General features: G+C 42.3%; 4 protein-coding genes across 4 annotated transcripts; 3 read left to right on the top strand and 1 right to left on the bottom strand.

Moving 5' to 3' along the window:
- The first annotated feature begins 138 nt into the window (after positions 1-138).
- LOC114742818 (pectinesterase/pectinesterase inhibitor-like) lies at positions 139-2047 on the top strand. The gene is made up of 2 exons (XM_028931034.1): positions 139-1210; positions 1314-2047. Exons 1-2 carry the CDS (start codon positions 139-141, stop codon positions 2045-2047), a joined length of 1806 nt encoding a protein of 601 aa, XP_028786867.1.
- Positions 2048-4829: 2782 nt separating this feature from the next.
- LOC114742943 (RING-H2 finger protein ATL2-like) lies at positions 4830-6405 on the bottom strand. Its single transcript, XM_028931174.1, has one exon. The coding sequence runs from the start codon at positions 6124-6126 to the stop codon at positions 5230-5232; it is 897 nt and encodes a 298-aa protein (XP_028787007.1). The 5' UTR covers positions 6127-6405; the 3' UTR covers positions 4830-5229.
- A 3264-nt stretch (positions 6406-9669) lies between these two features.
- On the top strand, positions 9670-11050 carry LOC114742964 (uncharacterized). Its single transcript, XM_028931193.1, has 2 exons — positions 9670-9861; positions 9955-11050. Exons 1-2 carry the CDS (start codon positions 9775-9777, stop codon positions 10405-10407), a joined length of 540 nt encoding a protein of 179 aa, XP_028787026.1. The 5' UTR covers positions 9670-9774; the 3' UTR covers positions 10408-11050.
- A 2139-nt stretch (positions 11051-13189) lies between these two features.
- Positions 13190-15178, top strand: LOC114742839 (epoxide hydrolase A). The gene is made up of 3 exons (XM_028931051.1): positions 13190-13877; positions 14354-14595; positions 14702-15178. Exons 1-3 carry the CDS (start codon positions 13407-13409, stop codon positions 14946-14948), a joined length of 960 nt encoding a protein of 319 aa, XP_028786884.1. The 5' UTR covers positions 13190-13406; the 3' UTR covers positions 14949-15178.
- Positions 15179-15482: the final 304 nt, after the last annotated feature.

Genomic DNA, 15482 nt, shown 5'->3' with positions numbered 1-15482 from the left:
CCCCCGAGGCTTTGAAAACCACAGTGACGAGCCAAACGCATTCATCCTCATTCTTTTCATTTTTCTTGGCATCTCTTTCCACAGAATAACAGGGAAAAAGATACGCCAGGAAAAAGAAAAGGATCGCAATAATTAAGGATGTCGGGCGACAATGGCAGCCAGCAGAGGAAGAAGAGGCTTGCCATTATGGGGGTCTCTTCGGTCCTTCTGGTAGCAATGGTAGCTGCTGTCGCCGTCGGCAATAGTAATTCAGGAAAAGACTCCCAGAACGGCACTACTGAGATTTCAACATCTCAGAGGAACGTCGACACGCTTTGCCTCTCCGCACAATACAAAGATACCTGCAAGAAGAGCGTGGAGGGCGTAGCGTCCGGCAATAACACCGACATGAAATCCCTCATCAAGGCCGCCTTTAACTCCACGGCGGAAGAGATCACCAATCAAATGAGGAACTCCACACTGTTCAGAGAGCTGGAGAAGGACCCCAGCACAAAAGACGCTTTGGACGTGTGCAAGGAGGTGTTTGGTTACGCGTTGAAGAGCATCAATGACTCCATCGATAAGGTGGACAAGTTTGAACTGAGCAGTCTGGGCGAATTCGCCTACGACCTCAAGGTTTGGCTGTCAGGAGCCATAACCATGCAGCACACCTGCCTGGATGGTTTTCATAACTCCACCACCAAGGCTGGGCAGACCATGGCCAGTGCACTGAAAACGGCCTTGGAGATGAGTAACAACGCGCTTGACATAGTGGAAGGCTTCTCCAGCGTCCTAGAGGATTTCAACCTGGACGACCCTCTCGATGACGTTGAAAACACGGAGGCCGCCAAAAACAATAGCAGGAAGCTGCTGACGACTGCCTCCTCCAAGGCGGAAGCCGTGGCGGCGAATGACATACCAACGTGGGTGGGCAGCCACCAGAGAAGGCTGTTGCAGGTGGGAAAAAAGGCATTGAAGGCAGACGCTGTGGTTGCTCAGGACGGGACTGGCCAGTTCAAGACATTGACGGATGCACTCAAGACAGTTCCCCCAAACAACAACAAGCCCTTTGTCATCCACGTCAAGGCTGGGGTATACAAGGAGGAAGTAACCATTGCCGCAAACACCATGAACTTTGTGACCATCGTCGGAGATGGGGCAACAAAAACCAGGTTCACCGGAGGCAAATCCCAAAAGGATGGGTTCCAAACTTTCCACACCTCATCATTCTGTAAGTTGCTTTAAGTTCGAATGAATCTCTAAGACGAGACGATAAAGAACTGCCATGTTATATATTCTTTGACTAAATACTCTACCCATGTATGCGTGTGCAGCGGTGAATGCCAATAACTTCATGGCAGTAGACGTAGGGTTCGAGAACACGGCAGGACCTAGCGCGGGGCCGGCGGTGGCGCTGAGGATAACCGGAGACAAGGCAGTAGTATACAGATGCTACGTGGACGGACACCAGGACACACTGTATCCGAGCGCCTACAGGCAGTTCTACAGGGACTGCATGGTGTGGGGGACCATCGACTTCATATTCGGGGATGCGGTAACAGTATTCCAGAACTGCACAATAATGGTGAGGAAAGGTGTGGATGGGCAGGAAGGCGTGGTGGCGGCCGGCGGGAAAAACCAGCAGGCAGGTCCCAGTGCTCTGGTGTTCCAGGGCTGCAAATTCCTTCCGGACCCATCCTACATGGATACAGCCGCCGTGAAGAACGGGTTGCAGATATCGTATCTGGCGAGGCCATGGAAGCCGTACGCAAAGACGGTGATCATAGAGTCGTACATCCATGAAATCTTCAACCCAAAAGGGTACATTCCGTTTACAGGATCCAACTTCGAGAATACTTGCACTGCTCTGGAGTTCGGCAACGTGGGTCCAGGCGGTAACGGTTCGCAGAGGGTGAAATGGCCCGGTGTGAACGCAAATCTGCCTCGGAACCAGGCTGCTCAATATTATCCCGGCAAATACTTCCGGGCTTCAAATAACGAAGGCGATGCGTGGATTGTTTCCTCCGGGGTCCCCTACTCAAGCGGCCCCATGCTAGCCTCTCCCTAGATCCGCACCTTCCTCCGTCTTGATTATATTCATTCGTTCGTTCATTCTTCTTCTTCTTTACCCCCATTCATGTTCTTCGATTCTCCCCCGCTTGAGATATAGGTTTCACATCATCAACTGTGAATTTTTGGAACACCCACCATTGCAGGAAAAAAAAAATATAAATAAGGTAAGGACTTCAGTTCGGGCGTAACTCCGGCTGGAAAAAAAAAAAAAAACAAGAAGAACGTAACCCGTGTTACGTGTTGTTTTTTCAATATTCTTTTTCCCTTTTTTTGGACAGAATGCTCCATTAATGTTGAAGAGGACAAATTAGTATTTCGCTCTTTCATTACGAGCTTCCATGCATGAACCATAACAAAAAGAAGTGAAATTATTTCCACAATCCCTTATTACCATTCACAATAAAACATGAGTAACTTACGGTAAAATTGTGCACACGAAAAACTATATTTTAATTAGAAGACATGCACTCTTTGTATTTTAATTGATGAATTTACTAAGAAAAGAAAACGAGAAACCATGATATGTTGTTTCGATTCTTCATGAAATAGGTATCAGTTGTTATTCAATTTGAAAAGCTAAATAAAACCTGCCGGGTGCGGGTGTGGGAAGAGATGCAGAATTCAAATCATAAAAAGAAGGCGGTGGGGGCGTCAAAAGAAGAGACCTATTGAAAGCCCAACTACAGACATAGTGAGCTGAGCCCAACCTAGGGTATAATTTTAACCCAGAGTACGTTCAACTGCCTCTTGAAAGGCCCCCAGACTCCTGCGCAGCAGTTGAACAACTACGCTCACAGTGAGCTTCAATAACCACCGCCGGCTCATACCATCCTGCCCTGCCATGCAGCCACGCGCAGCCATTCCGGTCCGATAGACGAACGGAGGCAGTTGTAGTTGCTAACTACATTTATCATTTTTGGTAGAGCTGCCCTGCACGTGTGTGGTTTTGGTGTGAATGAATAAGCCAGTGAAAGTTCAGTAAAAAAAAAAAAAAGAATAAGCCAGTGAGAGTGATCATATCATTCCCAAATAAATAATGAAAGCCAAAGCGCGTGGGAACAGAAAACATGGCGTCTTGCTGGGTTTCTCTGTAACTGTAACATTGTGACTAACCTTCAGCTGAGGCCCTCGTAGCTGGCATCCCGTCCATCGCCCGCTTTCTTCAGTTTTTTTTTTTGTTGCCCACCTAATTCACTGGAACTTTGTTCCAACTACATCTAGATCCGACCCGCGTCGCACACCTGGCTGTGATGGGTGAATCTCACAACGAGGATTTCTGCATACGCTGAGACTCGAACTTGAAACCTTGCTTAAGCGATACCAAACCGCTTATCACTTAAACCAGTCCCGTTGGTATTGCCCGCTTTCTTTCATCACAATCACATTCACCATTCGACTGTATACCCAAAGCCCAAAAAGGAAGGCCCAAAACAATACTAGCTCTGTACTTGTACTTAACATAAATGTTAATTTAACTTTTATTTTAATCTTAAATATAAGATTTTAATTTATTTTATCTTTTGTATTTTTTTTTTTCAAGTTAGTCCTAATGGCAGTTCCAACTGATACACTTAAGAAAAAATTGCAAATAAAGACTCCTATATGTAAAATTATGATTTGGGACCCTGAATTTGAAAAATAGCAAATAAGGACCCGATCCCACTTTTGTAAATATGAAATGTCTAAAATGTCCCTCAATTAAATTGTTATTTGGTCTACTGAAGTTTTCATTCGCTAAAGTAAACTTGTCATTTTTCATAATCAACTCGTCATTTGGCATACCCTCAACCAAATGGTAATTTGGATTTCTGAAGTTTTCATACGCTAAAGTTAACTTGCTATTTTTCATAGTCAACTTGTCACTTGGCTAAGGGGTATTTCAGACGTTTCACCATCATTTCATAATTGTAAAAGTGGGATTGGGTCTTTATTTATTATTTTCCAGATTCAAAGTCCCAAATCACAATTTATATATTGAGAGTATTTATTTGCAATTTTTCTTATACTTAATTAGTAAAAATAATTTAGGAAAGACAACACATATTTCTTATAAATAACTAACTTAACTAGTTTTAAGAACAAGGGGTAGTAAGATATGTTAAGTTTATCATCCAAGGAATTGGTTTTCTGCTCTTTCTCTAATTAACTAGGTGCGACTTGCCCGAAATCAAATGGAGCCATCTTCATCCGGCAGGGTAAGGACAGGAGGGAGTACCATTTTTAATTAAATTATTAAGAGAGAATTTTCTCTCGGAAATAAGCATCTGCCCCTGAAGCCATTTTCGCCTCTCACGGGCCCCTGCACTCCTTGTTACCAGCGGAAAGCGTGTGGGGTTTCCCGCTTATGAGAAAAACGACAGTCAGAGTTAACTTTACTTGTACCCCTCGCTCACTGCTCGGAAGCAACAATCCTTATCCCCCTCTTTTCATAGACAACAGAAACAAAACCAAGAGGCTAGAATACTAATTAGAATCTCACATATTATTCTGCACCAATTATATTCGTGTTCCAGGTAACTAGAACGAAGTTGTAACTGTGAACAGTGTGATCCCTCTAATTATAAATTTGGTTCACGAGAGCTTATTCATATAGAGATTCGGATGCTCTGTTAAACATGTCTTTATGCTCGACATTTTCTTTTGGTAGTTTACCCTTTCACAGACGCCTCATAAAACCAGAGCTTTTTCTCTTTTTAAAAAAAACAAAACAAGATAACCATAGAGTTAAGGAGAGGACATGTGTTGAGGACAACTTGGAGTTCTGAGATCAGAGACATTTACTAAGAAGAAAGGGATTGACAAGGGCTGAGCGGCAAACGTGTCATTTGTGAATAGATTGTGGGCAAAATATTAACAGAACCGATGTATGCACAAAATTCATAATCATTTACGTATAGGAAACTAATTATCTTACGGAGAGGGAAAAAAGAATGAAATGCAATACTATCGTCAGTGTCATTCTCGACAATCGAAAAAATGAACAACACTCCAGTTCCAATTTCAGTATGCTGCGGACTGGACACGTCTCTCGCCGCCTACCCCGTCCATGAGCTGGAGAGTCAACAGTCAAAGAGGGACGCCCGCAGTGTTTGTTTTGAACATGATCTTTGACTTTCGTAGCCAAAATCGCCATGTCAAGGCCACCTCAGTCGGCTCCTCCTCGTCCGCATCTCGACCTCATTGCGTCTCCTCTCGTCCTCCTCCTCCATTCTTCTCAAACTCATTCCCAAAGCCGCTGCCCTTCGCAGTACTAGTCCCTGCCGATGGCGAAAGGCTTGCTTTCCAGTCTCTACTAAGCATCCTCTTGAACGACCGCATGCGACTCATTGGCGACCTGAACGATGACTGACTCGACGGCGAATCGTAAGCCGACTCGTCTCCAAAGCTCTCGCTCCTCTTGGGCACCTCCAAGGTCACACCCACTAGTGACGATGGCTTACCCTCTAACCCAATCCAAGACGACGAAGAACAAACCGTGTGCCCGCTCCGGGCTTCATCCCTTCCCTCGGGCTGACACTCCGAGCACAGTCCAGAGGTCGACCCTGCTTCAGAAACTTCCTGTTCGCTCACAGTGATCACCACTTCAGGCCCGTTGGCATCCGTCGGCGTGGGTTCAACAGCAGCCCTGCAAACTGGGCAAGTGGAGTGCGTCTTGAACCACATGTCGACGCAATCAACGTGGAAACTGTGATTGCATTTGGGTAAGACTCGGCCTGATTCGCCCTCTTCGAATTCGGACAAGCAAACCGGGCATTCAACCTGCTCGGTGTGGGTCTTAGAAGAGTAGATAAAGACGGGAAGAGATGTGAGTAGAGACGAATCAAGACCGCGCGAAGAGGCCACGACAGGAGTAGCAGCGGAGTCCACAAAGAATACGATTTGAGAGCGCCGGCGGCGGCGGAGGGGATGACGGCGGCGAGCTTGTACGTGAAACCAGCGAACATATAGGTGCAGGCAAACCATTAGGATGACGATGAAGAATAAAATCACGATGGCGCCAAGCATAATCCTGCCGGTGAGAGCGTAGCTCTTGGCATCTTCTTCACTGAAATTGGGGTCCCCGCTGCCCATCATGAGAATCAGAGGTCTGCGTGATGAATCCTGAGAAGAGATATGTGAGCAAAGGTGGAGGGAGAACGGAAGAAATAGGAATGGGATGAGGTTATATGAAGAGATTGAGAGAGGAGAAAGGAAGGTTCACGGGGGTTTCCAAATCGTGAAGTGGGTATCCGAATGGCTTCAGCAAAATTGAGGAAACTATGAAAGCACTGCCCGACGCTGAGTGGGATTGATGGGTGTATTATATATCAAAATGAACAGAAGCCGCAGTTGACGCGGTTTGGTTTGAATGACGGATCTGCCCTTCACGCTTCATGCTGAAAATGATACGTGTTTATTTAATTATATTCAGGAAATTGGCGGGCAGTTTCCTTGTTAGACCCACTGTTCCAAAGTCTCAAGGTTTCAACTTTCAACTATTTCTTTTTTGTGGCCGCGCAAATTTCAATTATTAATAAACTCTTCCGACTATGCGTATGCTAGCAAAGAAGATAGCTAAACTCTGCCTTGTCGACCCCACATACATGCGGGTTATACGGAGGGCGGAGGTCAACTTCCCGTAGCCTCCGGGCCCAAATCATTTCCCGCTTTCCGCGCTTACTTTCTTGTAAAGTAATCAATGAAAACAAAAATTTTCAATAACATTCCTGCTTCCTCGTTGACCCCCCTAAGGAATCCCGTTTTAGTTTCTGCCACAAGCATCAAGTTACGAACGGATTATCGTGTCAAGTCTATTTTACCGTAGGTCTTGTGTTTCACAGGAGATGCGAGGCGAGTTCTTTTTTTTTTTTTTTTCCCCGCCAGGAAGTTGACACCCATATTCTGGAGCAACACTATCCAAACGGCAAAACTTGTGGGCTTAGGTGGGGTGGTAGCTTAAACTTGGGCCCATCATCATCTTTATCGCCAAAACTGTTGGTCAACAAAGTGGAAACGCCTTCCGCCAATTGATAAGCGATGAAAAGGTGTGACCTACCTGTATGTAGTAACTATCGAGTAGTTTTTCAAGGTAGACCAAGGTGAGCATGAAAGTTCGGTTAAACAGGCTGAGGGGAAATTGAGCGTGTGGGGTAAAAAAGGAAAAAATGAACAGCCATGGAGGATAAGGGAGAGAGGGTGGGAAGCCTTGGATTCCATGGAGTTGTGAAGCTAGGTCATCAATTTTAGAGGAGCCAGAAAGCGGGGGCGGTATCTGGACCTGTTGCACTGAGCCGACCCAAACCAGAACAATCATAGTCAAATACAACCGGTTAAATTATTAAAATAAGTTCTGCTTTAGCTCTTCGTTTTGTAAAACCCGCAAGGAAGATTCAGCTCGGTCTTGAAAACTTCAGACCAGAAACAAACCTATTTACATTCTTAAAATATATTTTTAAACTATTATGTATGTTTTTGAAACTTGCAAGTTTAGGAACTACTGTGAACTTACAGAAATCGAAAGCTTCAGGCAAAATACCTAAACACTTAAATATTGAATTGAAATAGGAAACGTTTTAAAAAAATATCTATTGAATTTCAAAATTTCAAATCAAACTTGTTTATTATTCTTTAATAACAATTGAATACATCTGAAAAGCAAATGACAACATATTTTATAATAATTTCTGGTCTGGGATTTTGATATTCAAGAGATATTTTTTAAAAAACTTTCCATTAAAATAATTAAATAAGCCCATGGCCTTATTGACTCAAATATTATTTATTTAATTAATATTGACTCAACTTTGAAATCTAAATTCACAACAAAATATTATGAAATAAAAATTTTTAAAAATTTTCTTGATCCAACATTACATTTAAAAAAGGAGAAAATCATCAATTTGAAGAATAAAAGACCAAACTGACTAAGGCGGGAGGAGGGCGCGCAATTATGCCAATGGTCAGTCCTGGCCCGTGAGCCCGAATAATTCTGATCCTTTGGACTGCAGAGCCACAGTTACCCACGGCAACACTATGAGACGTGTTTGGATAAAATCCAATTATCATTTTATAATTTACAAAATAAATATATAGAAATAGTCTCACCTCGATTACCCAAGTATCAAGACGAGTAACGGTGGAACCTACCTTTCGGGAAAACACAAAACGAGCCGCTTTCTTATTTGACCAACAGTGCTCCTTTCCCTCGCGGCTGTGAGTGTTCCAACGTAAGCTTGATCCGCTGCCCAATCCAAAGGCAGCCTTATTCCGCCTACTCTCCCTCTTTCTCTCTCTCTCAAATGCTCCATATCGCGTGAAGTTATATACTGAGAAATATTAATAAATTATCATTACCTGTTTAAATTTAAATTATTTTTTATAAATAAAATATATATTCTTAAAATTGCAAGTGTACACCCTCAAATTAATTATATAATCTTTTAAATTGCTAATTTAAATTTGTATAATAAATATGTTGAAAATTCAAAACATTTGATTCAATTCGTAGAGACGGTTTAAATTTATATATATTATTGATACTGATACTGATCCCGTGATAATTACTCCCTCCGTTCCTTATTATAAGAGACATTTGATGCTTATGACATGTTCCCATATATAAGAGACATTTAAAAGTTGTCTTTATTTTTTTGTATTGATTTCCTATTTTACCCATATTTATTTTTTCTCCAACTCATACTTTCTCTCCCTCCCACTTCTCTTTCTTTTAATAACTTAATTGTTCTCTCTCATACTCTCTCTCCTTATTAATTGGGGTATTATTGGAAAAAATATTATACTTTTTACATATTAATTGTAAAAACCTGCAGCACAAATTTGGTTATTTGTTTTTTATAATAAGAAACGGAGGGAGTATTACAAGAGGAAAACCTGCAGCACAAATTTCATCAGTCCAGCTTAGTCCATAAATAAAGGGAGATTTACGTATTGCTCGTATGTATATAAATGAAAGTAGATTTACTTTTGCATTATTGTTTTTTTTTGGCAAGCATCGGCATCTTAAACTGAAAGTGACCAAACAAACGCTGTTCTCCATTCACGGAACGCTTTTATGCGCTCAAAAGCGTCTTTGTAATGTTTGGTCGCAAGGCCAACTGGGCGAAGGTACCCCAATTCCTAACAGAGAGCAGATCGGGGGAGAAGATGACAAAAACGAGAGGTCAGGAGCAGATTATAAGGATTAAATAATTACATGCATCGTTTAACAATTGGATAACCCACGAGTGAAGTTAAGCAAAACCAGGTATCAAATCAAATTTTTAAAAAAAAAAAACAGAGAGAGAGAGAGAATTCCACTTCTTCCATCATAACAACTTGACATTGGAGAAAAATAAGGCAATTAGTTACGTTGCACCGCATCCATGACTGTTTCACTGAGATCCATATGCGTTTTCTTGTGACCATAGCGTCAGGAAAGGCCAAAAATATAATTATTGAAAAGAGATGGCGTGTGTCTGTGTGAGGGGGGAAAGATGTTTTTTTTTTTGGGTGGGGGTGGGGGCGGGGGGGGGGGGGGCGCGGGGTTGTAAATAAAAAGGGGCATTGGAAGTCTAGAGATGTGAAGCGCATTTACTAGGGTCTACCAACGCTAACGGCAACGGCTTCTCCCTGCGCCCCTCGAGGATCAAGCTTTATTAGTTTCCCATTTCCTCACTCCTCATTCCCTCTCCGCTTGACTGCTTGTCTGTTTTCATCTCTGAAATAGCAAACACTGACTTACAAATGTCTGCCAAATCCCCCATCTTCCCAATGCCAGAGCCCCAGCACTTCAGTGACTATGGTTTTGACCCACAAATTGATTATTTTCAGGTCCCTCATCTCTTTGATTCCCCTGCTTCTGTGAACCTTTCTGTTTTCTTATTCTTCCCCTCATCACGCATTCCTTGTTGGTGACAAAAGCAGGTACTGGAAGAAGCTATGAAGCACAAGCGCGAGACAGCAAGGTCCATAGACTCCATACACTTCAAGCTGCAGAAGCCTATTTCTAAGGACGACTCCGGCAAGATTCACAAGCCCAAGAGGAAGCGCTGGTGGAAAAGTGCTCTGCTCTTCTTCAAATGGAGGCGCACCCACCACAGCAACTGCCCTCGTCATCAACGAGACGTGGATGACGACGTTCACCGAGCCAGGGCTCGTGCTTTCAGGGCCTCCATGTCAGGACCCGTGTACTTGACGGAGAGCAGAAGCGGGTCGTCCACACCGTACCGGACCACTAGCCGGCCGTCTTCGGGTCCGCTGGCCAAGGGCGAGCCGGATATACCTTACCTGAGTCTCCGGCAACTCACGATGGAGCAGCATCAGTTGCAGCAACAAAGGATGTCTACCTCAGGCATGCCCCTATACTTGGTCACCTGAGCAGCCGCTTAACACTTTCTAACGATGTTGTTTAACCGTGTCTACAACCACTAATTGTAGCTAAGCCATTGCGGGGAAATGGACTGTAAGGCGGGTAGGTTTGAATTTATGATGCGGGCCGTGACTTAATTCTCCATTCGTTTTTTATTCTTAATTTCGAGTTATTTTTTCCATCCACTGGGGAATGGACGGAACCTCCCTGTGGGATTTCAGTGTTGGGTACTTGAATTTCTTTTGAGTAAAGAAATGCTAGCAATATCTGTTGCTTTCTGATCAAAGTCTAGTAATGAGTATGAAAAAGGGGAGAAAATATATTTTTGGGAATGGGAAAGCCGAAAGGGATGAATTGGAAGGAGGACGGAGAAGACAAAGAAGGAGCGTCAGGGATTGAAGAGTGGGAGACCCATCCCGACGGCGACTTTTGAAGATGACAGGGTGAAAGCGTAAAAAGGGGGGCGATGCATTTCACAGGGAGGCGTGAATGCAGAAGCAAGATTAGTGGAGGTGGACTGCTGGATTTCAGAGGCGGAGTCCCTAAACAGTAAACGCAACACGCCAAGGACCGGTCGCAAGCACAGGCCTTGTGGTTCGAAGTGCTATGTGGGCCAACTTTACTATCAATACAGTAGAAAGTACAGTAGATTGTTAATGCTTAATTACCCTTTTTTTCCTCCCACAATCCTATTTATAACCCCCCCCTCAATTAATTCTTACTACTAGATACTTTATATCGTTGTTGGCCAAAAAAAATACCTCGTACTATTCGCAGAAAAAATATTTTAAAAGTATCCCAGTAACTTTTAATTTAATTAACGGCTTCTTGTTATCGAATGATTTAAAAAAATCTGTAAGGATTTTTAATTTCAAATAACTATATTTTAACAATAGTTGATATGGCTTAAAAAAATAGAGTGAAAGTGAAAGGAGTAGCCGTATAAAACAGAGCAAGGATCGTATATTCCGCTGAGCGGTTGCAAGCCGTTGCGGATGGCATCTTGTCTTGAAGCTGCAACTCGTAACCGCGGGTATTGTTTTGAAAATTGTGTGGTGGTATTGCCTAGAACACTGGTTTGTAGCAGTTGTTTCTATTCTTTTTCTAAAAAATATTATTACAAGGATATCAATGCTATTTTTCAAATGCAAAAATACTTTTTATAATGATTAATAGCATGCTTAATAAGGATCCATAACTTGGGCCTGTGCACGAGTAGCCCGCCTTATCGCAACTCTAAAGAAAACTAAATCATTCAAATAAGTAAATACCCGGAACTCGATCCTCCTGCAGGGAAAATACATAATAGTGATGAGTGGGGCTTAAAATTTGCAATTCAAATTTATTTATTTATTGTGCTCAATTGCAAAATTTATTCATTTTTATTTATCATTCAACAACTGATCGTGTAGTGAGTAGTGACTGGTGAGGTCCGTTTTCTTTTCTTTTTATTTTAAAGAAAAATCTCTATAGATCCTAAATGTTAAATCCTAAATGGCATTCATATGATCTTAATTATATATATATATATTAAAAAAAGAATAAAATACCTTTTTTCATCAGCTTACACCTGGATACAATTATTCTTTTGGACTCATGAACGAGTGGACTAGGCCTATTAGCCAGTAGGGCCCGGATAGTCTGCTTCCGCACCTCTAGTTGCAGTTTAATTGTGTACTCGTGTTAGCATTCATGTAAACTTTGATTCTAAACATTTCTATTTATTGTCTCGTTTTTAAACTTTGATCCTGCTCTATCATTCTACAAAATATTTTTCCTTCTTTATCAGTCAGTTATGCATGATTTTCCCTACCATTTAAAGTCTTCGAAGTTGGATGGATGTGTATATTCGATTCATGGATCCATCAACAGTTTTTAATTAAAGAAGGAATGAAAATAAAACGCGAACCAATTCATGACAGAGGCACATTCGTACTATAGTCTATATACGATATATCTTTTCCAATAACTGGAAAAAGAGTTCAACGAATGGGTAGGAAAAAAAGGAAAAAATAAATAAAGAATGACAAAGCTATGGAGAGAGGGGGCATAGAAGTGGAACTCCGCTAGACAAAGCCCGGCAATGAATAGGATCCAGTTCTTTTTAAAAAAAAAAAATCATGCGAATGGAATCCAATTAACTAATATTCATATCAAAGTAAGATACTCCTCCGGTCCTTATTATAAGACTCCATTTGACTTTTTATTTGGTTCTAATTATAAGACCCCAATCCATTTTGTCTCTTATATTTATGCATTTTTTTCCAAGATAATCCTTCTAATAATGATAGTTTTAGCCAATATACTTAATTAGCAAATATATTTTAGGAATGACAACACTTATTTATTATAAATAACCAATTTAACTTAATTCTTTAATCTCCTCAAATAAATAAATTGGGTCTTATAATTAGGATTGGAGGAGTATAATCCGAGTCCGGAAGTGGGTCCCCTAAGCTTCCATCGTGCAAAGTGATGCGCTTCCTCCCTCGTACACGCCCCTTGACCTTTTGATCTTGCTTTTCTAACACGTTAGCCGCTCTGGCCCTTTTTTTTAAAAAAAAAAAAATGTCTAACAACCCTGAATTTTCACGTCACCCGTCATCCGCATGGATATGTCGGCGTGCTATCCTCCCGCTCTTCATTCGCTCTCTTTGTTCACCCTTGCCAACTCCTCCTTTTTCTCTGATCTCGAAGGCCAAAACGCGACATATTATTTACCTATATTAATCACTTCACATTTTCCCAAAATATAAAATTTACCGTTGATATTTTTATATGGTGTTGGTATGAAAGTGGGGAGAAGGACGGGGGAAGGAGAGTGAAGAAAGAATACTGTTTTTGCGTTGGCAGATGGCTTTCGCTTTTACAAGGAACAACAAAACAGAGTGAGAGAAACAAAGGGCAGTCACTTCATCAACATTGGTGATCTGGTATATAAGGCCCACAAGGAACGCAACACCCAACAAAGCAGAGCTGGCAAGCGATACCCGAGCGAGCGCGGATCATGGAGGGGATAGAGCATAAAACAGTGAGCGTAAATGGAATCAACATGCACATAGCGGAGAAGGGTCAGGGCCCGTTGATCTTATTCATCCATGGCTTCCCTGATCTCTGGTTCTCGTGGCGCCACCAGATCGCCGCCCTTTCCTCCTCTGGCTACCGATGCGTGGCTCCTGACCTCCGTGGCTTCGGCGACACCGACGCTCCCGCCACGCCCACTGCCTACACCAGCCTCCACATCGTCGGCGACGTTATTGGCCTTCTGGACGCCATTGCGCCGAGTGAAGAGAAGGTGTTTGTGGTGGGACACGACTGGGGAGCCATCACTGCGTGGTATCTCTGCCTCTATCGCCCAGAAAAAGTCAGGGCTTTGGTTAACTTGAGCGTCCCTTTTACCCCCAGAAACCCCAAGAGAAAGCCACTTGACACCTTAAGAGCTGTGTATGGAACTGACTACTATATTTGCCGATTTCAGGTCTACTGCCAACTTCCGACTTCCGACTTGCTATTGTTTAGGCACGTTTAGCTTAGCTCGTCTTACACTGCTAGCATATCTGTTATTTAATTTTGTTTTAAATTAGTGGGTCAAGCACTTCATGGCATTAATTTATTACATCCTAATTAATCCCTGCCTACTTGTCTGGCTCCCAGAGAATCTTAATTTGTTGTCATCGAACTTTTGATCCAAGGGGGACATGTTCTGTCTCCATAACTGCGTTTAATATGATAGTATTAATTTGATCCTCCTCCATCGAAATTGGAAGCTTAGGCTAGAGAGAGAATTTAGCTTTAGTCGTTTTATTTTTAATTCGAACCTTTCCTTTCTTCATTTCTCCAATACCCAGGTATTTCATTGATTTTGCCCACAAGACATTCTGCTTAATTAATCACTGAGGATGTTCGCTGGTGTAGGTTTCGGGTAATAATGTAGTTGTTGATTAATCATTACAGGAACCTGGAGACATAGAATCCGAGTTTGGTCAAATTGGGACCGAGAGAGTTCTGAAGGAATTCCTGACATACCGCAATCCTGGCCCACTTTATCTGCCGAAGGGAAAAGGGTTTGGACATCCAGCCGATGCTCCCATTGTGTTGCCCTCATGGCTATCTGAGGAAGAATGTAACTACTATGCCACCAAATATGACAAAACTGGCTTCACTGGGGGATTGAACTACTACAGAAATTTGGATCTGTATGTATTGTCATATACAACTCATGTATCTTTTAAAAGAAAGAAAGGTCGTTTTTGATCCATTCAAAATTAGGAATTGATGGCTTGCTGTGTTGCATGTTTGCAGGAATTGGGAACTGACGGCGCCGTGGACAGGTGCTCAGATAAAGGTGCCGGTGAAATTTATGGTGGGCGACCAAGACTTGACCTATAATGCGCCGGGGATGAAGGATTACATTCACAAGGGAGGGATGAAGAGAGACTTGCCACTTCTGGAGGACGTGGTCGTGATGGAAGGGGCGGCTCACTTTCTCCATCAAGAAAGGCCCCTTGACATCAACAAGCATATCCTTGACTTCTTTCTTAAGTTTTAATATTGTTTCTGTCTACATCTTTGTCCTTCACATCTGGTTGTGTTTTCATCTTTGGTCCTTCAGTTTCTTGCTGAGTGTGAGTGGTTTGTACTGATCATCTCTGAACATCTCTTAAGCCTACTCATTTTTATTATCATTAAGTTATTCACGAGTGACTATTGTTTGTCAATTATGGGAACCTTATTTCTCAATACCGCCCCGTCAATAGAATGCATGTTCCTGCTCCGGTATATTTATCTGTTTTATTTGGGTTTGAAAAGCAGCTTTCTTTTTCCCGAGAGAGACTACGGGAAACGAAAAAGCACCTCCACAGCTGCAAAGCAAGCTTGGAATATGCTGCTGTCATGTGGAATAAGAAGCCCTGGGGTTATGCTTTAAGTTTCCTGAAGTTTCTAATGACACCTTTTTTTGTTTTTTTTGGGGAAAAAGCTGCAACATTTATATATGAAAATTGAAAACGATACCATTCTTTTGTTGGGAAACAAGCATAATGATACTTCAGGGATCGATGTCGGTTATACTGCGTAGGTGTCA

Source organism: Neltuma alba, unplaced genomic scaffold, assembly GCF_004799145.2.
Source record: "Neltuma alba isolate B1F8T4 unplaced genomic scaffold, ASM479914v2 tig00003893_pilon, whole genome shotgun sequence".
Taxonomy (NCBI): domain Eukaryota; kingdom Viridiplantae; phylum Streptophyta; class Magnoliopsida; order Fabales; family Fabaceae; genus Neltuma; species Neltuma alba.
This window is presented reverse-complemented; position numbering and strand designations above follow the sequence as displayed.